The sequence below is a fragment of the Rhinichthys klamathensis genome, unplaced genomic scaffold (genome assembly GCF_029890125.1).
Source record: "Rhinichthys klamathensis goyatoka isolate OS25496 unplaced genomic scaffold, OSU_Roscu_1.1 h1tg000046l_1, whole genome shotgun sequence".
In the NCBI taxonomy this organism is placed as follows: Eukaryota; Metazoa; Chordata; class Actinopteri; order Cypriniformes; family Leuciscidae; genus Rhinichthys; species Rhinichthys klamathensis.
This window is the reverse complement of record NW_026606593.1, coordinates 524,505-541,106: the sequence shown is the minus strand read 5'-3', so window position 1 is coordinate 541,106 and position 16,602 is coordinate 524,505. Positions and strand designations below refer to the sequence as shown.

Genomic DNA, 16,602 nt, shown 5'->3' with positions numbered 1-16,602 from the left:
AAAGCTAGTATGGGAAGTAACTGCACATAAAAAAATAAGTAGGCCTATTATTTACACAAATTATATTAGTACTGTGCGCAGCTAACATAATAATTACAATCATAGCTTATGCATTATATTTGCTTACTGAATTTCGATGGCATTACACTGTATAACAGTGTGAAGTTATTGATTTTATTTCATAATAAAAAATCATAACAATTATGCAATTTTTTAAATCAAACTAAGTATTGTAGTATAACCAGCGGGAGAGCGGTGATGTGTGAACTAAATTTGGCGACAGTAGCTACAGTGTGTCATATAATATGTTTAATAATATAAAATGTGAAGAAGGGTTTAGGGATTTGCACTTTGCAGACGGACCCTTATTTGGACTTGTCTCTCAATCGGCTGTTTAGAGATACGTTTATATTATAAAGCTCGTTTTGAGGAGAATCAGCTCGCTGTCTGAGTTACTGTGATTGTAAATATAGGTGTCGTTTGTGTTTTAACAACGTTTAGCTCAAGAATATTGATCCGGGAAGGTCGAATAGCTTATATTGCCAACTTCACTGAACTCCTTGACCGCATCCAAGTTAAAAAACTATTAAACGCTCCATTAACGTACGGAGCTCTGATCAGCACTGCCAGCGGGACATTCAACAGGAAGCGTCTGTCCGAGCTCATAACAGGATTTGCGTGGGAACGCAAATATATTTGCGAGGGAACACAAAGTTTCTCGGGGAAACGCAAAAGTTTTGCGAGGGAACGCAAAAGATATATATATATAAAAAATCTCCCATCCTATTTTTTTCCCCACCACCACGTCCCTTTAGGGGTTCCGTAATTTTGAGCTAAAACTTCACAGTTCACATACATACTCTGGGGACATCAGATATTTATTTTACATCTTGTGAAAAGGGCATTATACCACCCCTTTAATGATTTTTGTTGTTAAACTTTATAATTCCACATTTGAAGCTGGGTTTCAGACAGATTTAGGGTTATTTGAGCTTTCACATTCTTAATTTATACAAAAACACAGGACACAGGATGGTTCTTCTGATTATATTCTCAAATACAAAATAATGCATTTTGATTTGACACAAAACCATATGCAGATACTGCTTTACAGACAAGACAAGGTAAAAACATATCCACACAAGGAACTATTTTGGATCATTACTAATTTGCAACATGGGAATAGATGTGCATCAGACCAATCAGTCATTTTAAAAATGCTATATAAAAAGGAAAATGATAACCTTCACAGGTTTGAGACATCAGAAAATTGTTATTCAAGATTTAGGTTATTAAAATTTCAAATATGATGTACCTAGACAAAAGTGTTACATGGTCTTACATCAATGTGTACATACAGGCATATGATCATATACAGAACAATACCCATAACCATCTACTGCAAAAATGTGGTTCTTTAATCTTACAAGATAAAAAATAAAAATAAAATCAGTGGTAAAACTATTGGAACACAGAAACACCCTGCCTCTCTCTCTCTCTCTCTCTCTCTCTATACATCAGATGTCAATCTAAGCGTGCAGAGCTTCCTCGATAAATTTCTCCTGCTCTATTTTGAAACATTCAAGCACATCATAGTGTGTGAGCTTTTTGGAGCAGACTAAACCACACATTACTAAATTCAAAAGTCAAACCTCTCGTCTACAAGTACACAAAAAAAAAAAAAAAAAAAAAAAAATCAAGCATGTAAACAAATATTAAGTAGATAGAAGATCTAAAAAGGGATACTTGCTACCAAAACTCAAAAAGAGCAATGGAGGGCCACATAAATGTGGCTACCTTTAAGGTTGGCATAAATAGGGAGAGAATAAACTTTTACAGAGAGCAGGGGAAAAAAGGGGGTAAGACTGGGAAGGATCACAAAAAAGGCTTGAGGAATGCTGCTTAGGGAATGGGCCGTCTGAAGCGGCAGCGATGCTACTACTGTGTTCCCTGAGCACCCTGGCTGCCTTGGGCGCCCTGCTGGTAGTTGCCGTAATTGCCGTATTGGTTATAGTACTGGTTCCACTGGCTCTGGTTCTGGTAGTACTGCTGCCACTGCTGAGCGTACTGTGGGAAGTAATACAATGTATCAAAATACATGCATCAACAACACAATACTAAACAATGCCTTTCAGGGCAGAAATTAACAGCGACGTCAGGGCAAAAACTGCACCAAAATAAACAAAAATGCCCCCCAAATGTAAGAAAAAAAATGCCCTAGCACAAATATACTACATTTTTTATGGCTGTTGAGATTGAAGAGAAATGTAAAAATGAATGAAAAGTGTCAACTGTGGTGTTACATTTAGATCTGCTCACGTTGCATCAAATTTCTTTTTACATGTTTTTGGAGCATTGAGGATTATAACCAATTACAAACATTTCTGTTGAGCTATGAATGCAATTGTCAATCAGAGGCGTTTAGATTAGTCACCGCTGAAAAGGCCGTTTTAATCAGTGTGTGCACTCAACGACTGAATTCTGCAAGTAAGAGGTTCACTTTGAAGTGTGACAACTTCACTTACTGTAATAAGAGTTTAAACTTGCTCTAGACTGGTCATGGACCACTTCAGTGATAGGGAATTTACGTTGCTCGCTTTCTGTTTTTAATTTATTCCGCTTGATTAACAGTTTTGTGCTTCAAGCTACTAAAACAACCAATATGAAGTCTTGATTTTCTAATTTCTACAAAACTAATTCATAAATGGTTCTTAGATTTTGTCAAGCCTACAAGAATATGACGTGCTGTTTACCCAAATGCAAAAACATCATCTATTCAATTAATCAACAATTTCAAGAGCAATATCAACCAGACTATTAATTTATGTAATACATTTTTTTAAATTTTATAATTTATATAGACTATTTTATTTAGGCAATTGTAGTGTAAATACATGAACAGTATTAAACAGTCTGTGTAAATAAACATGCCATATCAGTTGCGGCTTCTGTTCCATCTTTGCTGTGTAAAGATGGCTTCTGTTGATGTTGATAAATTTTTGTTTTAGTATTCTGTAGAAGTAATTCATTAAATTACAGTATTTTACATAAAAGACAACATAGATGCATTTAATAAAGTAATCATAAAAAAGTGCCCATGCAGAGGTAAAAATGCCCCTGGAAATCAATTCCAATTGCCCCTTAATGTAAAAGTGAATATCTGGCCCTGGTGCCTGTATGCAGTATCACTGACGGTCTCACCTGCTGGTACTGCTGATTGTAGCTCTGCTGCTGCTGCTGCTGCTGCTGGTTGTAAGTCTGTTGTGTGGGCGCTGGAGTTTGACTGTAGCTCTGACTGTATCCTGGGTACTGACTGTAGTTGCCATAGTTGTACCCTTGGCTATAGTTGCTCTGGTTGTAGGGCTGGCTGTAGCTTTGATTATAAGACTGAGGCTACAGAAAAGAGAGAAAATAATATGCAAGCAATAACTACAAGTCCGGCTGGATTCCTATAATGAATCTTGGGTAATGCAAGCCCTGTCCTAGTACCTGTGATTGGCTGTAGCCTCCAGTTGCTGCAGGAGTACTCTTGTTGTAGGAGCCCTGGCGGTTGTGGTTGTAACTGCTTCCAGACTGCTGGTTGCGGTTGTATCCACCACCACTACCACCACCACCACCACCACCACCACCACCACCACGGCCTCCTGAGCCTCCATCCCTGTAGTTAGATCCCCAGCGATTCTGGCTGTAGCCTCCACGGTTGTATCCTAATTAATAAGTTGAGTGATTATCAACAACTAGTTCTTGTAGGCAGTATCTAACCAGCAATGCAGAACAATAAGTAAGGTATAACTGTATAGTAGGCTGGTCATTAAATTGCAAAATACACCCAGACCAGGATAACTTGTATCACCTTGCGCTAAGAAACAATAGTCCCTTACAATGTTCAAATCAATCGGCCTATACATACACTGCAACAATATCAGTACTATTAATACTAAAGTCCTCCAAAATCGTTTAAAATATAATCCATCACAGAGAGCTAAAATGGCAGCAGTTGCATTGTATGAAACAAAAAGGGAGTTTATGGTGTGATTTGAGGGACATGAAAGTAGCACCGGTTTCAGTTAACCATATGAGAGTACTGATATACACTGTTGCCACTGATGATGGCAAATAAATATTAGGAAATATCACACCTCTGAATGCCACGGCTGACCAATCGGAATCAAGTATTCCAGTGTAATGGCTGTAATAATTGTATAAACATGACCGCACTAAACTTTGGGGTCAGTAATATATAATGTTTTTGAAAGAAGATTCTTTTGTTCACAAAGTCTGTTTATTTGATCAAACAAATTAAAAGCACTAATATTTTCTATTGTAATAATATTGCTGATTTTCTGCTCTAGAAACATTTCTTATTATCAATGTTGAAAACTTAAGTTGTGCTGCTTAATATTTTTTTGGAAACAGTGATACATTTGTTCGGGATTCTATTGTTTTTATTAAAGGTATGGCGGAGGATCTTTCCGAATTTTAGAGAAGACTCGCCCTCTCCAATTTTTTTTAAAAATGCACATGCGCAACACTCTATTTGCTCCCGAGAGGGAACACCTATTAAACTTTTACTAGCAGTGATTTTAAATGGATTTTCCAAATAGCAGGACAAACTTTACCTGTCGAGTAGAAACTTCGCGACTGAGGTATCAGTGGGAAGCCCAACCTGTGCTTTTAGTGCACGCCAGCGTGTGAAATATTCTCCCAAAAACACTCTGGTCTTGTTTCTTTCTTCAGAGGCCTTTCTCTTCTTGTCATACAATTCGTAGACACTTTTTCTCTTGCGACCCTCAGACATTTTGAAAAAACCCGGTGAGAACGGCGAGCTTCAATGAATGGCTGAAACCGTAGCTCACCACACATATACACCTGAAAGTGCGCATGCGCAGAAAGCGAAAACTACCTAGGGAAGAGCACGTACGACGGCCTTACGTTGACATATCACCAGAATGATTGACAACTAGGAGGACCAATAGTCTTGATGATCCACCCGGAAAAAGAAAATCCTCCGCTATACCTTTAAAATAACATTTGTTTTTCTATTTAAAAAGCGTTTATTTGAAATAGATATTGTTTGCAACATTATAACTTTTGTCAATATGTGTTCTTGATGAGTAAAAGTATTATTTTCTTTCATTTCCTAACCCTAAACTTGAAACACACAGAACTCACAAATTCGACACTCTTACCTCCTCGGAAGCCTCCACCTCCGGAGCCGCCTCGGTTCTGGTAGCCACTTCCTCTACCACCCTGAGGTCCACTACGATTGTCATAGCGCTGGAAGTTGCTACGGCCACGGAAACCACCCTGGCGGTTATCAAAGCGCTTCTCCGGGGGAGGGCCTGCTTTACGGCCTTCTTCGTTGTACTGCTTGATGAGGACGTCGGCTTCTTCCCGCTGAAGCTCTATGAATCGCACCTCGTCCAGGAACTCGCCGGCGTCAGGCAGAACATAGTTTGCTGCGGGAGCAGAGGCATGCAATGAGGGACAGAATAGCCATGCAGGCAAAAGACAAAGAGAATCATAATCAGCACCATACAATGGTGACAGCAAAAATACAGGGGAGGGGACAGAACAAGGAGACAAAGAGAGTAAAAGAGAGAGAGAACTGGATCATGTGGTGATAAAGGTAACATGCTCTAGGACAAACGTTGCCTTAGCTGTGTAAGAAAACCCTTGTCCGAGAGTAGGAATATGAGGACAATGTAGGGGGCCATAGGGAATGAAATTAAACTAAAAACAGTTGCCAGAAAAAGAGTGTTATGATAAAAGGTGTCCACGCAAAATAAGTAGGAACTAGCCAAGGGCATCTGTCCAATAATTTATTTAACATTTAATAGTACTGCCAATACAAACTGCTCAGTTGCTGAAGTGAATTGGAGAGCCTGAGCCAATTGCAGCAATTCTGTTCCTCAATCCTGATTATCTGAGCTGGTTTGCAGTGGTGACGAATGGCATGAGAGACAATGCAATAAAATGTGGTTAACAGGGCAGGAAGAGATGAAAAAAAAGGTGAGAGGAGCTCTTTTATCTGGCAAAAAGGTTTAACAGAAGGAGGGACGGGTGGGTTCTTCCAAGTCTTAAAACAAACAAAAAAAAGAAACAAAGAAACAAAAACAAAAAAACAGCAAAAGCAGATCTGGTGTGTAGTTTTGAACATTTGTTTTGGTTATCCATGGCATTCCTACCTTTCATTTCTAACACAGCATGATCGGGAACATCCTTCCCTTCCTCATCAGTTCGCTTTAACGTTCGCTCTTTTAAATCCTCATCCGTGGGACAAATTACAATAGCCTTGCGTTGAAAACCTTCAAAAGGACGCATTTTTCGTCTCTGGGCTGATCCATATACATTTGTCTAGCAATGGTGACAAGAAAGAAGTAGAAGCTGTTCATTATTTGCTTTTGTTACGGCTTTGCGTTCCATAGGAGGGGAATTGGATTCCTGCAACGATGAAAGTGAGAGAGTTTTTTTTCATGTCTATAGTTACTGCTCTGGAATGACTAGCGGTTGTCTCTCACAACCCCAACTGACTTACCGTGAACTGAGCCGACACATGAGAGTTTATGAATGACTGACAGTGTACAGGGGACCCTTTCTGCTTCCCTCACACTAGCGCTTTTAACAGAAGCCGTTCACTTATGTTACAAACAACTGGTTTGTCAGTTTCTTACAATACAATAAAAGATCCAAGTTACATGAATTTACATGAAATTAAATTCTTATTTGACAGCGCAAGACTGCAGTCTATGGTTTTCTCTTAAACTAACAAAACACAGTCATGCTCTTAATGGAATTACGTCAATCATTTCTAAACATCAACGACAGAGATTTGGACATTATCTGCTGGTACATATTGTCCTGTCTGCAAAGAAATCATCTTACATTTCGGAGGAATGTAAATAACCCTCACTTCTGTATTTCCAACACATGCACTGCCTGGGTCCCCTCACTTACCTTTACTCACCCGTTGAAAAGACCAGAATGCCCGACACGGACAAACATTTAGTACCAACCTGTGCATACTCACAGACTCCTAAAGGACCCATTAGCATGTCCTTTGACCTTACCTACCTTACAACCTCTGGAACTGTCTACCTGTAAACTTCAAGCAGGTTAGTTTTTCCACTTACCTGCCATTCATTTTTAAAAACAACATTCAAGTAAAGTTCCAAGTTTATCTAATGAAAAGTTCTCGTTTTCTTTACAGTTACCATAGCAACAGAAGGTGTTTTCTTACTCACCAGGCAGTGATTACTTGTTTTTCAACATCTTACTAATGTCATGGACTACTTGTACAGTGTGGCAAAAATCTCTTTACAACAAGGCAATACATAAAGTCAAAAATATTCATTGTGACAACATACTATACTGCATTCTTTCACTGCTCGTTTTTAACGTGTAAAGCCAAACAAAACAAATCATAATTCAGCAACATGTTCAGGACAAAGAAATAAGGACTGGAAAAAACAAGTCTTCAGGAGCACAATAGGCTAACCAATGCTTTGGACTAAGCTACAGAGAGATCAAAAGTGCATTAATGAACATGTGCATCAGTGAGCAGCAGTGGATGTGGGGTTGCTTTTGGGGAGGAGGGTTGAGAAGGAAGGGAAGAGCTTTAGCTGTGAGAACAGCACAGAGGCAGGCAAGTATGGCAGTACCTGGTCCAGGATGTAGTTGCGCTTCTTGCGGGCGGCAATCTGGATGAGCCTGTTGAGACACTGCGTGGCCTGCTGAATAAGTACGTCCCAGCGCCCGGCATAGTTGCGCTGCCGACGGAGTCCCATGACCTGACGTAAACGACACAATAGACTTCAGGAATTGGAGGAACTACATATTTTGGTGGATGGCCTGAACAACTAGTTGAGTTATTGGTCTTAACCAAGGTTGGGCAACTCTAGCCCTCATGGTCCTGCAGAGTTTAGCTTTTCTAACCTTGATAAAACCAACTAATCATGGCGTTAAGGATTAGTAGAAATTACAAGCAGGTGTGTTTGATTACGTTGAAGCTAAACACTGAAGGACAATGGACCTCGAGTTAATGCCCATCCTTAGTTTTTAAACACAAGATCCACAGGCAAAGATTTCTGTCTGAACGTGTATAGCCCCTTTCACACAGCGCTTTGAACCCGGCAAATTGCCGGCAAATTGCCAGAGTGCCTTCTGTGTGAACGCAAACACGACCCGGGATTGATGCCGGGATCGATACCGGGTTGGGGACCTAGTAACATTGCCGTGTTCAGACCCGGAACGCGCGCTGTGTGAACAAAAGCCAGAACCAATGCTGTATAAGGGGTGTGTCGTAGTGAGGATTCACGAGCCTTTGCAATGACCTAGTTATCGTGCGGCTCAGTTACTCTAGAAGAAGGTTTGTGTTTGTCATCGATACAAGAAAGAACAAAAAAATGTCTGCAAACTGGACTGAAGTAGAGACCCGTCACATCCAACGTCACGCGTCTTTCCGGAACATACACGGGTTGTGTGTGAACGCGCTCTCTGATTCCGGCAAATCACTGGCAGTGTGAATGAAGCAAAATCAAACGAACCCGGGTCAAATCCCGGGTCACTTTATCCATGTATTTTCCGGAATCTCTGTGTGAAAGGGGCTTATGGCAGTAGCAGCATGGCTTTACAATGCAGTTTCTGCTATATTAACAGAGGTTTATATCCAGCAGCCATACCTTCATCTTATCCATGATAGCATTTGTGCCCAGGATGTTGTACTTCTTGTCTGGGTTCTCTTCTGCATATTTTATGGCCCAGGTGGTTTTTCCAGTACCAGGCAGACCAACCATCATCAGGATCTAAGAAGAAAATGTTGAGGCAACATTTTACAAATCAGCCATCACCAACATCATCTGTCCACTGATCGCGTAAAAGTAGTTGTGGCCAAAAGTTTTGGCAGTGGCAAAGTTTGGTGCTTCGGTTGTTGATTCACATTGTTTGTAGATTATTGTGCAGAGTGATCAGATGCATTTTAAATATTGCAAAAAGCTTAATCAGGCAAGAACCCAAAACCCCAAATTTCACAGTTTTTTGTCCCAGTCTCAAAATGCCCAGAAAACATAATTTCACTATTCATATAAACTAGGGATGTGCAAGCGATGATGTGATGCAATGATGCCTGGAATCACTTTGATTATGAAAATAGTCAAGAACAAGATGTGCAGGACCAATCTTCCATATACATAACATTATAATGAGATCACTATTGTACTAGAATGTTATAATTCTTTGTGCTTTGTGACAGTCTGGTGTTCATTCTCCTCAGTCACAGCTCAAACGGCAATGCCTAACATTATTGACTATGATTGGATAATTTGAGACATCCCTTTTATAGGTTCCTTTATTTAAAAAAAACATTGATATTATCAATAATTCAGCAGTGTTATTTTTCTCGTTCAACAGTAGGCCTATTTAACAACTAAAATGATTTCTCGTTATGGCTCAGAAAAAGCGGAGGGATGTCTGGAATCACTTGATAAAGTAGATGAAAATACAGTTAAGTGCAAGATAGATAATCAGCGCCAATCCGCCATACATAACATTATAATGAGAACACTGAAGAATGTTGTTCTTTGTGCTTTAGTTGCCCGTGTTTCAGCGCAGTTACGGGAAGAGCGCATCAACAACGGGAGTAACACTTTCTGGCTAGCACGTAACTTTGTGCAGATACAAGTTATAATTTTACGTTTATGTTGTGTATCTAGGATCTCTGATTAATCTCAAATAGGTTGCGTCATATAGAACGGTCCTCAGTTTATTGGTGTTCATTCACTCTTCAGCTTCACCTCATGCAGCTATTGCTTTTAGTTGTTTCTTTTTCGAAAACATTGACGCATTATTAATAATGTAGCAGTGTTATTTTTTCTTGTCATATTTTAATATTTTGAGGTTATGAAGGGTCAACACTGCAAATAATGACTCTTTGAATATATTGAATGTTTTTGCCAATAAAAGCCTTTAAAACTTATGAAATGCTTATTGTTTTACAGTATACCATAGAAACGTGACAAAACTTATCTACAAACACTGAAGCAGCTAACTTTGCGAAACAATGTCACTACCAATACTTCTAGCCATGACTATACATGTTAGTTTGTACGCCTTGCAAACATAAACATTTGTTTTTCTGTTATGTATTAAGCAATGTGTAATAATGGTATCATTATATAGCCGGTTATATACTGTAGATAAGGGTCTTGACCCAAGAATTAACTGTGCAGTCTTTCGACAATACAACAGGTAGACATTTTGAAACATATCAGATAATGGCATAATTTTCCAGCAAATGTTTATGAATTTATAGTTCTATACATTTTAGCCACAGCTGCAAATAATAATAAAAAAATGTCATTATAAAATCTTTGATGAGATTGCTATAAGTAATGAATATTTATCTCAAATGTTAACTGTCATTTCAAACCTCGCATTCAGTCTTATTGGTAGGTCCCAGTGTCCCTCTGACTCGGTCGTCCAGGTCAAGATCCTGAATGAAGGTGAAGCCTTCTGGTTTTGGGAAGAAGGGGTCCTCTCTCTGTCCAAAGTTGAATTCTATGGCACAGTTCTTCACCAATACATGCGGGAAAAGAGCACGTCCGGCCAGTTCCTCTCGAGTGACACTGAAACACGGGCCCAGAGACTTGCCATTCTTGGAGAAAGCCATCTCTACTGCCTCACCGCTTTCAAAGTCCTATGAAAGGCAATCCGAGTGGGAAAAATAAAAGAAATAAGGTTAATAATACAATGTCTGAGACCTTATTAAGATGCATTGTTTAATGTAATATAAAAAAAAGGAGAAAAACAATTACAATATAGCAGCCAATGATATCATTTTCACTGAACTTTTCCCCATAGTCTTCAAATTTACAGTTGGAGGATTTCTTGCCAGTTCCTCCATAGCCAAAAGAGAAGGGTTCTTCACCTATAATATAAATAAAGTTATAATTAATAAATTAGTTCAACTACAATGTTAATACAACACAAAACATAAACCCCACACTTTCCAGGAAAATCGACCACTGTTTGATTCATTTCACTAAAGAAAAAGGCACTGGGTGTCCATTTACCGAGTTGAGTGTTGCATGTATCCAGGGACCATCCGATTCTCACCACATGAGGGTCAGGCTCAGAGCTAGGAAGGTGCTTTACTGAAATTTCCTCATTTATCTAAACAAAGGAAAGGACAGGAGAGATCAGTATATCTACAGATATCTAAGGCAATCAAACATGGCATTGGTTTACAACACTCGTATTAAACAGCATCTTTGTTACCTTCATTTCAAAGCACACACGGCCTTTGGTAACACCATAAGTGGCTCGAGCACCTGACCACAGGAAGGCAAAACCCTCAATGGTCAGTGGGTAACCACTGTATCTATCACGAGCCACTTTGAAATGCAGGTCACAGTTATCTAGAGACAAACAAACCAGAAGACATTCTGTAATGTACTATTCTGTGATGTGAACGAAACTCTGGATATGAAACTATTAACCACATTTAAAATAAATTGTGTGTCCAGGAACCATGGAAATTAGGGATATTCCAATACCACTTGTTTTCTAGAACGAGTATGATACCGATACTTGGCAGTTGATTATACTGGTATATGTACTTTATGTACAATGTACTTTTATTCCATTTGTAATTTTTTATAAATGTTGGGTAGAGAAACCAAAAGAATTTGAATCCTATTAGTTGGCAAAAAAACATGAACCAAACCATAATTGTAACCTTAACCCATTAGTAAGTACATATTCTCATTCAATATTACTCAGTTCTTAAATGTATAATTACACTGGAACAAGGACACCTTAAAATAAAGTGTAAACGATATTTCCTATAGTAATTTTCATGCTTAATTATGCCTCTTAAAATGTATCGTAGAAGCCTACGAGAAGCCGTTTCTTTTATCATTCTTTCATTAAATATCAGAGCGCACATTTAGAGCTGCTCCAGTGCAGCAGTAAAGCAATCACATGACCTTTTCCTGCAATAAAATATGGAACCTATGGTTATAGATAAGTCATGCAACAGTTAATGTTTTCACTTATATACTATTGTGTTTTAGTTTAAATGCCGCAGCTATACAAACGTAAATACTGAATTTATGTTTAATATTGCATTAATTAGATACATTTATGTCATAGATACAGATTTAATCTTGAATATCTCCATTCTGCTGTCTATGTTTCCTTGTGTGGACACAAGCACTGTGCAGACGCTGTGTGGAGAATTTTAATGAGAATGAATAAATGAGCTCAGTATTGGGTATCCCTAATGAAAATACAGCACTCACAGGTGTCAATAACCACAAGTTTATCATCAATGTCTTCCTCCTCTTCTTCAGCTGGTGGCTGTGGTGATCGTCCCCTACAACAACCGAAGAGAACTCTGAGAATGAGCAATACAAAATATCGAAGTAAATCCAAGGAGGCATAACTTACCTCCTTTCCTCACGATGCTCATAGTAACCGTATCCTCGACTATCATCATATGACCTCTTGCGACTGTATGACGAGTATCTATCATCCTCTGATTTAGGCTGAGCATCCCAGTCACCAGCCTGCTCAGCCTGCTGTGGTACGTCCTCGTCGGCCTTATCCTCGGGCTTCACCTCGAAACTCTCTAAAAGATTGGGATAAATTAATATATCATAAGCTACATCAAATAAAAATGCTAAGACCACATTTAATGTTAACTTCTGACTGTTAAGAATTATGTGCATTGTACAATGAACCCTTATTTGCATAGGAAGGTGGCACGAATGGCAATGACTTCCTTTAAATACATTAAACTAGCCCATATAATCATGATCAAGTGGGACTGTGTGTGGAAAGTTAAAGCAGTAGAGTCAATACTAATGAGCTGATGAACTGAAACAGGTGTGTTTGATTGAGGAGACCTGCAAAATGTGCAGTGTTGAGGGTCCTTCAGGAATGTAGTTGAGAACCACTGAGTTAAAGGAATAGTTCACCCAAAAAATTTACATTTCCTGATTATTTACTCACCTCAAGGCCATACAAAACGTATATGACTTTCTTTCTTCAGCAGAGGAGAAATTAAGGGTTTTGAGCAAAACATTTCAGGATTTTTCTCCATTCACACGACCCCAGCCTATATCAAGCGTGACCTTCCTGATGTGCCAACGTAACTTAATTAAATCTACCTAAAAATGAATTTTGGACTGTTAAAAATGGACAATGGTGATCCCCATTCACTTGCATTAGATGGAGATTAGATTAGATTTCCTCAAAAACCTTAATTTCTGTACCGCTGAAGAAAGGAAGTCATATACATCTTGGATGGCCTGGGGGTGAGTAAATAATCAGGACATTTTCATTTTTGTGCAAACTATTTCTTTAATAATGTGCTAAAAAAAAATGTTTTTGTAATATAACAACTATTATTAGAGATTTCACCCCTTGTGGTTTCTAAACTTGACAAGACTAACCTGACTCTTCCTGCTGGCTGCGTTGACTTGAGTCTCCCTCTGGGATCTGCCGTGATGCTGGCTTGTCACACTTCTGCTCCACCTCTGGCTCTGCAGGAGAAGGAGTCTCCTCACACTCCTGCTTCATCTCCTCCGGCTGCTTATACTGCTTCCCGGCTGCTTCCTCACGGCACGGCTTCTTGGCCTCAGGCTCCTGGTTTTCATCCTGCTCATAGGAGTACTGCTCTGTCATTTGTTCCGGCATCGCATCCGATGAATAATCACTCGTTCCCAAAGCAAGTATGGGGGTCTCGGGGCTGTCCTCGTTGCCTTCATTACTCTCATTTCCCTGATCGTCAAATCCACCCTGGTAGAGGTCTGTGCTGTTGCCATCATCAAATTGTGCCTTAGATTCTTCTCCAAAATCTTTCTCACTGGCTGCAATTTCTGTGCGGAAATTAAGCAGAATTATAAAATGTTGTCGCATTAATGTCTTTAAACTAATTTACATGACTTGAAGTCATTTAGAATTACTCATGGATTATTTAAAAAGAATGTATTCACAAAGAGAGAAAAAAGCCCACAATATATGTTAGGGATGCTCATAATTAACTGGTTAACAGACAGAAATTTGGACTCTTAATACCATCGGTTAAGCAAATTAAAAAGTAATTTAAGTAAATTGTAACAATATTTTAAAATTGTTTGCTGCATGGTAAAACAAAAACAAACCACTACACATAAAATTTAGTTTTTGACAGAAAAAAAAACCCTAGTTAATTGCATATTATTATTACATTCAGAAATAATGTAAAATACTGGTAAATAAATGTAAATGTTTTCAAACATTATAAACACTATAAACACATAGCTTATAGGCGGTTTTAATTCCCCTCCCTCCGCAACAAATCTTACATTTTTAAATTAAAATCTTTAAATTGAATGGTATTCAAAACAGAACAAGAATAAAAAAATATAAGTAGCTACATAAAAAGAGCCAAAACAAATTAATTTAAAGCTAAACTGAAACCAAGACGGTGTTGGTCTCACATAGCCTACCTCCTTTGGCACGAATCCAAACGTTTCCATGTTATTTGTGAAACGAAACCCCCGTATTTTAATGGGCCGTCTTTTTTACAGAAAGCTTTTTTCAGGCTAGGAAATAACAATTGTATGTAAATTTGTAGGGTTTTCTTTGTTGCATTAATGTCTTCAACAACTAATTACCATCACTTTTGTATTCATTCAGTATTACTCAAGGAATTTAAGTATTATTAAATTATTTTAAGAGAATCTATTTCACAAAAAGGAAGGTTTAAGGTGTACTTATAACAGTGTTAATACTAATGTGTATATATATGTATATATATATATATGTGTGTGTGTGTGTGTGTATTACAGAGAGAGAGAGAGAGAAATTCCCATTACATATCCATGACTTTTAAAAAGTTCTTACTAAAAGAATTTAATAATTATTTACTACAAGATTTTTCCAGACCTAGCTGTAAAATTCCCTGTCATTTTCCACAAATGAAAACACTTCCCTTTAAATTGAAAAATATCAACCAGTGCTTGCTTTATTTCACAGAAGGATGTCCTACAGCTTAACCCTATGGTGGTTATACACGCTGGCAGGCGGTCCCTTATAAATAATAATCTCTCCTAATCTCACAGTGAAGCACATCTCCATTTGCAACAACAGCCTGGATTACTGCCTCGGAACATAGCCAGGTCAAAACATTAACATACAAACAAGTATTACCTTCCTCCTGATCATCATTCTCCTCTCCAGGCTCCCCGCCAGCCTCGAAGTTCTGCTCCTGCTCGCCCGATGGAGCATCGCCAGCCGCCTCGGCCTCCAGTGCCGCCTGCAATCTGTCCGCCAGATCCGCCTTCAGCCCGCGAGTGTCCAGGCCTCGTCGCTGGAGCTCTTCTTTCAGCTCATTGACTTTGAGCTTTTTAACATTAAGCCCGCTCATTGTTCATGCACCCTACAGCAGTTTATTCCAAACTGTGCGCCTGTAGATCAGAGTAAACAAACCCGAGTCATTGATTGGTTACTGTACGCGCTCAGCGGATCATCTTCACAATCGCTAAAATATTAGCCCGCGCAAGCTAACTGGCTAACAGAGGCAAAGGTCTTTGCAGCTAAAATAGAATTTCACTGAATTGTATATAGTATTTAGGCATTATTACATTAAAAACAACAACATGCACATACCAAATCCATTTGTTTAAGTGTCAAAACAATGTAGTAACATGGTTTACCGTGGCCACTGACTTAACGCACACTTAGCATTCGTGGTAACTAGCGAACTACGAAGTCAAATAATTTGCGCGCAAAATCCACCAGCCTCACATGCATACTCTAAAATCACCACATTCCAGTTTAAGCCACAAACAGAACATAAATACTTAATCATATTTGCAGAAAACCAATTATTTACCTTTATCTGTCAGTTTCCCTCTCAAGCAAATTCTCGTTACGATTGTATCAAAAATGGAGGGTGACCGTGGTAGCCCACTTCCTCCGCCTCGCGAGAGTCTGAGCGCGCTCTGTCCCTGAAGCTGATTGGCTAATGCGGCTGTCTGTCTGAGGCCCGTTTAGCCAATCATATTCGTCATACTCAGCCATGTCCGTAAACTTCCGTTTCATGTTTTTCTTTCTTTTTTACAGTTCACACATTCATATAAAACAATGTAAACGTGTCAAATACAACACATTTCCTTTTTATTCTGGGGCTAAATCTTAGCCTTTTTATTCTGGGACTTCAATACATTTTTAAAGTACTTTTTGTAATTCACAGAGAACAAAGAAATGGGAGAAATGTATGTAGATCAAATTTTGCTCAAATAAAAAACAACAACTTTGAGTTAAATACATTATATTTTGTCCCAGTTACAATAACCATAAACTGGGATAAGTGCCAAAATAAATGGCACTTTAAATATTTATAATATTTAATACATATAATTTGTGTTTATTACGAAAAGAGACTTCTCTACTTGTATTTGTTTTTATATTTACGTTTTATTTATTTATTTATTTGCGAGCAAAAAAAAGAATCAACACGATAGATCCGCGTGTGTCTAATAAGCAAGACCAATCTTTGCTACGTTTCTTATCTTGTTGATAAGTTTAGAACTTTACTGTCTATGGTTTAAAACC

The 16,602-nt window shown here is 38.6% G+C and overlaps 1 protein-coding gene across 2 annotated transcripts; it reads right to left on the bottom strand.

Moving 5' to 3' along the window:
* Nucleotides 1-1,033: 1,033 nt before the first annotated feature.
* hnrnpul1l (heterogeneous nuclear ribonucleoprotein U-like 1 like) lies at nucleotides 1,034-15,452 on the bottom strand. Of its 2 annotated transcripts, none has more exons than XM_056247312.1 (15): nucleotides 15,196-15,452; nucleotides 13,455-13,880; nucleotides 12,448-12,628; nucleotides 12,300-12,373; nucleotides 11,275-11,414; nucleotides 11,070-11,169; nucleotides 10,812-10,924; nucleotides 10,427-10,693; nucleotides 8,682-8,804; nucleotides 7,662-7,790; nucleotides 6,189-6,357; nucleotides 5,190-5,459; nucleotides 3,490-3,707; nucleotides 3,202-3,393; nucleotides 1,034-2,067 (listed from the first exon to the last, which is right to left on the bottom strand). In XM_056247312.1, exons 1-15 carry the CDS (start codon nucleotides 15,410-15,412, stop codon nucleotides 1,939-1,941), a joined length of 2,748 nt encoding a protein of 915 aa, XP_056103287.1. In that variant the 5' UTR covers nucleotides 15,413-15,452; the 3' UTR covers nucleotides 1,034-1,938. The 2 variants fall into 2 exon arrangements, with proteins under 2 accessions (XP_056103287.1, XP_056103288.1); XM_056247313.1 differs by having other exon boundaries at nucleotides 13,455-13,871.
* Nucleotides 15,453-16,602: the final 1,150 nt, after the last annotated feature.